Below are 6,093 nucleotides of genomic sequence, written 5' to 3'. Positions count from 1 at the left end.
GAGAGAGCAGAGACAGGTGGATCTCTGTGAGTTTGAGGCCAGCCTGGTCTACAAAGAGAGTTTCAGGATGGCCAGGGCTACACATAGAAACCCTGTCTCAAAAACACAAAGACAAGCTGGGTGTGGTGGCCCACGCCTGTAATCCCAGCACTCATGGAGGCAGAGGCAGGTGGATCTCTGTGAGTTCAAGGCCAGCCTGCACTACAAGGATAGATAGAGAAACCTTGTCTCAAAACAAACAAAAAACAAAAACAAAAGAAGTTCACGTGTCAAGTGGGTGTCACTAGGCAGGTACCAGGGAAACCCTAATCTTTACCATTGAATTTACTATCCACGTAGACCTAGACCTTGACAGCTCTCAAACACTCCTCTCTCCCTCTCCCAAAATCTGGGCTTCAATACAAACCAAACTGTCTTGGCCTGCAGGAGGACAGGTCCTGCTGGACTCTCAGCTGGTCTTTTGAAAGCACCCACAGGCAGACGACACCTCACCACACAGAGACACACACCCGAGCAGGTGCCCTGTGAATCCCGCTGGTAGGTGTAGCAGGGAGCTCTGTTCTGGGCAGACATGGTTAGCGACTAGAATTAGCGACTGGAAAGCGTTTCAGGAGAAACGCCAGAAAGAGCTCCGAGAACCTGAGACCTAGCCAGTGGGCACCGTGTGAGCATGCCCATTTTGCCACACAGACAGAAAGGGGAAAGGAAAGCACGTGGGTCCTGGATGGGGTCAAGGCAGCAGGAGCTTCAGAAGGGTTCCAGAGAGGGAAGGCGGCAGGAGGTGAAGGACAATGACAAGGGAAGGAATGAGAGGCCAGGCTCCAGATCCCGCGGGTGGTAGCAGTCCAGGAATGTTGAATGGTATAGACCTCCAGCTTAGAGCCCTGAGAGCAACTGGACATGTTTAGTTCCCTGCTCCTCTCAACCCATTCTCTCCCAGCTAAGTCGGCCAGATGACAGCTCATACCTCCAAGTCCTGGGCTGCAACAGTAGAGTCCAATTTTTTGATTAGGTTTTTTTGTTTTGTTTTGAGTTTCTCTGTGTAGCTCTGGCTGTCCTGGAACTCACTGTAGATCAGGCCTTCGAACTCAGATCTGGTAGGATTAAAGGCATGTGCTACCTACCACCACCTAGTATAATGGAGTTCCAAGTTCACCATGTCTTTTTGTTATTGTTGTTTTTCGAGACAGGGTTTCTCTGTGTAGCCTTGGCTGTCCTGGTACTTACTCTGTAGACCAGGTTGGTCTTGAATTCAGAGATATCCCTGCCTCTGCCTCCCGAGTGCTGGGATTAAGGGTGTGGGCCACAACCGCCCGGTGTAGGTCATAGGGAAACTGCCGTAGGCCGAGACTATCTGGGCTGCTCAGGACCGTACTACAGACATGATAGCCACTGTAGGCAGTTTAAGGACACTTTGTCAAGGGGTTGTAAATGAGAGGGATGGGCAGAGGATGCAGGGGTTAGGCAGTCTCTCCTTGGTACCCAGCTAGGAGCATGAGATCTGACTGGGCCCAGCTGATGGGCAAACACACAAGGTGTGCTCCAGGGAGCTGGGGCTGGGCATTAAGGTCTGAGGGCAGAGCTTTCTCCCTCAACCAGCCACGTGCGCACCGTGGCGCGCGAGCAGCCGGTGACGCACACTCGCGGGTGTCATCGAAGGCCTCAGAGCCGCACGAGTGCCCTCCCTGACTTCCGCCTATCGGGGGGAGCCGACTCCTCGCACTCCACGCGCCACGAACGCCCACGGAGAACGAGGGAACAACACGCGTAACTCGCAGAGCCGGAGAGTGACCTTCCTCGGCGCGGCCTGGGGGCGAGGCTCGGAAGGCCCCGCCCCGCGCCGCCACTGGCTGAGTCCCCGTGTCCTTTCAAAACCTCGGATTTTATTGGCTGATGCGGTCCCGCCCGCGCTGCCGGAGGCCTAGGGGCCGCCGCCCGCGCGGGAGCTGCGCGTGCGCAGGGCCGGTGAGCGCGCTGTGGGAAGCCGCGGTACGCCGTGCACATCCGCGACTCTACTACGGCAAGCTAGTTCGGACGGGTCGCCGTCCCCGCGCGCCACGGGCCCTTGGCGAACCGACAGGGAGCGTCCGGCTTTCCCAGCGTCGCCTAGCGAGACTCGCAACAGCCACCCTGCGAAGCGAGACTCGGGCGGAAGGGGGCGGAGCCTCGAGCGGCCCCGCCTCCGCGGAGGGATACGCGTCTCCGCGGTCCAAAACCCCGGGGCGAGGCGGCCGGGGCGTGTGAGCCGCTCGGCCAGCTGCCGTCTACGCGCTTCCGCGCGGCCACCGGGCAACTGCGCCGCGCGGCCGCCCCGCTGAGCGCTCGGCCTCGGGGCCGCGGGATCCGCCGCGCTGTCTGCGGTCAGGAAGACCGCCCTCCCGCGTCCGTGCCGGACGGGTCAGAGGCGGCACCGCACGCGAGGCCACCCGCGATGCTGCTGTCCAAGTTTGGCTCCCTGGCGCACCTCTGCGGGCCTGGCGGCGTGGACCACCTCCCGGTGAAGATCCTGCAGCCAGGTACGTGCGCGGGCCGGGGGAGGGAGCCTGGGCGACGGCCAGAGGGGGTCTGGGCCATCACCGACACGATTGCGTGTCCCCCCACAGCCAAGGCGGACAAGGAGAGCTTTGAGAAGGTGTACCAGGTGGGCGCCGTGCTGGGCAGCGGCGGCTTCGGCACGGTCTATGCGGGCAGCCGTATCGCCGACGGACTCCCGGTGAGTCTGGGCTCCGGGCGCACCCGCGTGGTCGACCGCCACGCTCGGCCGCCCGGCTGACCGCTCGCGTGTCGCCCCCCTCCTCCCCGCAGGTGGCCGTGAAGCACGTGGTGAAGGAGCGGGTGACCGAGTGGGGCAGTCTGGTGAGTGTGCGGGCTCGGGGCGGGCGGGCGGGCGCGGGCCGCCTTGGCTTTGTCCGCTGACCGCCTCGTCCCCCAGGGCGGAGTGGCCGTGCCCCTGGAGGTGGTGCTGCTGCGCAAGGTGGGCGCGGCGGGCGGCGCGCGCGGCGTCATCCGCCTGCTGGACTGGTTCGAGCGGCCCGACGGCTTCCTGCTGGTGTTGGAGCGGCCCGAGCCGGCACAGGACCTCTTCGACTTCATCACGGAACGCGGCGCCCTGGACGAGCCGCTAGCGCGCCGCTTCTTCGCGCAGGTGCTCGCCGCCGTGCGGCACTGCCACAATTGTGGGGTCGTGCACCGCGACATCAAGGACGAGAATCTGCTGGTGGACCTGCGCTCGGGGGAGCTGAAGCTCATCGACTTCGGCTCGGGCGCCTTACTCAAGGACACGGTCTACACTGACTTTGATGGTGAGCAGGTGGTGCGGCGTTCCGGCGACTGTTGGAGGCCACGCGCCGCGCCGGGCTTGCGGGGGTTGGGGGAGGGTGGGTGGGGACACCAGGGTAGTCCTCTTCGGTGTTAGGGCGCAGGGTCTGGGGACGGTGGGCGGCAGCCGGGGAGACCCGCGGTGCGCGCATGACGCAGGGCGCAGCCAGCCGCCTGGGCCGCCCTGGCCCCTCCCTGTGCCGGGGAGGGCGCTCACGGGCCTCCCTTGCGTGCCAGCGTGCGTGCGGAGCGCGGGGGCGCCGCAGTAGAAATCCCCGCATTGCGGAGCGCGGGGAAGCCGGGGCTCCCCCACTCCTCTCCTCCCTCCTCCCATCTCTCCCGCCCCTCCTCTTCCCGAACTCCTCTCCTCCCCTTCCCTGGCCACGCAGAGTTGAGCAGGCAAGCCGGGGCGGGAGGAGCCGGAATACCCGGCCTGGTTCCCTGTAGCTTACGTTGTATCTGTTTGTTGTGAAACCTGAGCCAGAGCTCATGTGACGCGCTTCTGCAGTGGGGCCTGTTAGGGGTGGGCCTTCACCTCCCCTTCACTCCTGGCCCTCCCCTGCCCGCCACGTCCCTCCTTTCCTGCGCCCCGCCTGCTGCTGTGTTGGGGTTTTTCCAGGGTGATGACAAGCAAGATTCTGAGGCCCCGGTGGAGGCAGGCTGAGGGCTAATGAGGGCCCATTGCCTCGTGAGCGTGGCTCTAAGCTTCCCTTGTATATCCTGGCGTATGTGCCTAATCCCGATTCTCCCCCCAGGTACCCGAGTATACAGCCCCCCAGAGTGGATCCGCTATCACCGCTATCACGGGCGCTCTGCCACTGTGTGGTCCCTGGGTGTGCTGCTGTACGACATGGTGTGCGGGGACATTCCCTTCGAGCAGGATGAGGAGATCTTGCGGGGCAGGCTGTTTTTCCGGAGGAGGGTCTCTCCAGGTGTGTGTTGTGTGGGGGTTGTGTGTGTACACAGCCCGGGGCTGGGAGGAGAGCTGCGTAGTGCAGCAGGACTCTGACCCCTGTTGTCTCTCTGCAGAGTGCCAGCAGCTTATTGAGTGGTGTCTCTCCCTGCGGCCCTCAGAGAGGCCGACGCTGGACCAAATTGCCGCCCACCCATGGATGCTGGGGACAGAGGGGAACGTTCCAGAGAACTGTGACCTTCGGCTCTGTGCCCTGGACACTGATGACGGAGCGAGCACCACTTCCAGCAGTGAGAGCTTATGAGGAGGAGGAGCCTGGACTCCACTCTGGGGGCCTGGGCTCAGCCTAGCCAGCCCTCTCCCAGAATGAACATTTTCTGCCTGGGATGTCTTCTGCAAAAGCAGTGACCTCTGACCCCTGGTGACCTTTGCTCCTGGCACCGGGCCTGTTTCCTTTGCTTTGAGTGCCTTTTTGAACGCTGCTCCACAGGGCCTGGGTTTTCTTGAGCTCTTCTGTCCAAAGATGGCTGCGGGCTATGCAAGGTCCCGTCTGCCCTGGGTGGATACTTGAACCAGAGACCCCTACCCTGCTGCTCCATCTTGGAGGCAGCTTTCCTGACCAACTGTGTCTGACATGGAGCGCCCTGTGGTGCCCACCTCCCACCCTCCAGTCTCATGGTGTTCGTCTGGGCATGTCTGCACAAGCAATGCAACAGCTGGGCCACTGCTGGCCTGTCTGCCTCCCCGGCACACAACTAAAGACAGTGCCAGGGTCTCTTATTTATGGTGTGACCACCCTGGAGGGCGCCCCTGCCCTGCTGGGGCTATTTATTGTTTAATTTATTTGCTGAGGTTACTTCCTCCAAGCAGCCACCTCCTCCAGGCTCCTGGGGTGTACAGGAAAGTCAAGGGTGACTGTTTAGTCCAGACCCCATCCTAAGTCCTGCACCTGGAGTAGGTCCCCAACCCATGTGTCTGTGGGAGGAAGAACTTGTACAGTGGCTAATTTAAGGGGAATGGGGGACCCTGCCACCCTGGGCACTCTGCGCTGAGGGGGTTGGGTTTTAAATTATTGACCTTGTACAGTCTGCTTGCTGGCTCTGAAAGCTGGGGTGGGGGACAGAGTCTCAAGCCCTTAATTTATTTTAGCAGCTGTGTTTCTGTGACCCTGGTGTGAGTAGGCATCAGGGGTGGGCGTTGTTTAAGTTCAAAAGTGTGAGATGTCTGGAGATAATATTTTTTATACAGGTATTTCAATTAAATGTTTTGGTATATAATGGAGATCTTCTGTTTATTGGATTGGGACCCAGGGTGGGACTCGGAAAAGGGATTGGGGGAACCGAGTAGCCTTCTATGGAAGCTCTGTCAACTGGGTGGTGTGGGAGGGGGAGGTTAGAGATAAGCTTTTAGGAGGCCAGCCCAATCCTCTGTGGCTAGCCAGAGGCTGTTTTCTAGTGTCCCTCTTCACTTCTTTTCTACCAGAAATAGAGAAGGCTGGTAGGGGTGCCCTCTGTTTCCCATGCTGCCTCCCACCAAGCCTGGTGGCTATTCATAGAGAGAAATTTCCCAGGGAGGTGGGGGGGGTAGATGAGGTAGAGCAGACAGTATGGGAAAAGGTAGGAAGGCTTAAAGCAAGATGGTGTGCTGATGTTTGGTCCATAGCAACTGAGCCCTGGTGTGACGTGGGAGGGAGCCATAAGCTGTGTCTAGGTGTGAAAGTGGGTCAGTGGTGGACAGGGCCCAACCTTGTGAGGCTACTGGGTGCCTTGTGGCCCTACCACCTGTTGAGCTTCAGGTGGTAGGCGCATAACAGGCCTCTGGCCAGGAGATCTAGAAGCAGGAAGTTGTGGAAAGTGCAACAG

General features: G+C 60.6%; 1 protein-coding gene across 1 annotated transcript; it reads left to right on the top strand.

Annotated features, from left to right (window-relative positions):
- Nucleotides 1-1,958: 1,958 nt before the first annotated feature.
- On the top strand, nucleotides 1,959-5,508 carry Pim3 (Pim-3 proto-oncogene, serine/threonine kinase). Its single transcript, XM_021638981.2, has 6 exons — nucleotides 1,959-2,516; nucleotides 2,604-2,713; nucleotides 2,806-2,856; nucleotides 2,933-3,302; nucleotides 4,074-4,250; nucleotides 4,348-5,508. Exons 1-6 carry the CDS (start codon nucleotides 2,432-2,434, stop codon nucleotides 4,533-4,535), a joined length of 981 nt encoding a protein of 326 aa, XP_021494656.1. The 5' UTR covers nucleotides 1,959-2,431; the 3' UTR covers nucleotides 4,536-5,508.
- Nucleotides 5,509-6,093: the final 585 nt, after the last annotated feature.

This window comes from Meriones unguiculatus, chromosome 8, assembly GCF_030254825.1.
Source record: "Meriones unguiculatus strain TT.TT164.6M chromosome 8, Bangor_MerUng_6.1, whole genome shotgun sequence".
In the NCBI taxonomy this organism is placed as follows: Eukaryota; Metazoa; Chordata; class Mammalia; order Rodentia; family Muridae; genus Meriones; species Meriones unguiculatus.
The sequence above is the reverse complement of the archived record's forward strand: the minus strand, read 5'-3'. Positions and strand labels throughout refer to the sequence as shown.

Bases quoted from the DNA above. Each gene is read 5' to 3' on its own strand.
- Pim3 (XM_021638981.2), top strand. From the start codon at position 2,432: ATGCTGCTGTCCAAGTTTGGCTCCCTGGCGCACCTCTGCGGGCCTGGC. The intron at 2,714-2,805 runs GTGAGTCTGGGC...TCCTCCCCGCAG, and splicing joins GTATCGCCGACGGACTCCCG to GTGGCCGTGAAGCACGTGGT. The intron at 4,251-4,347 runs GTGTGTGTTGTG...GTCTCTCTGCAG, and splicing joins CCGGAGGAGGGTCTCTCCAG to AGTGCCAGCAGCTTATTGAG.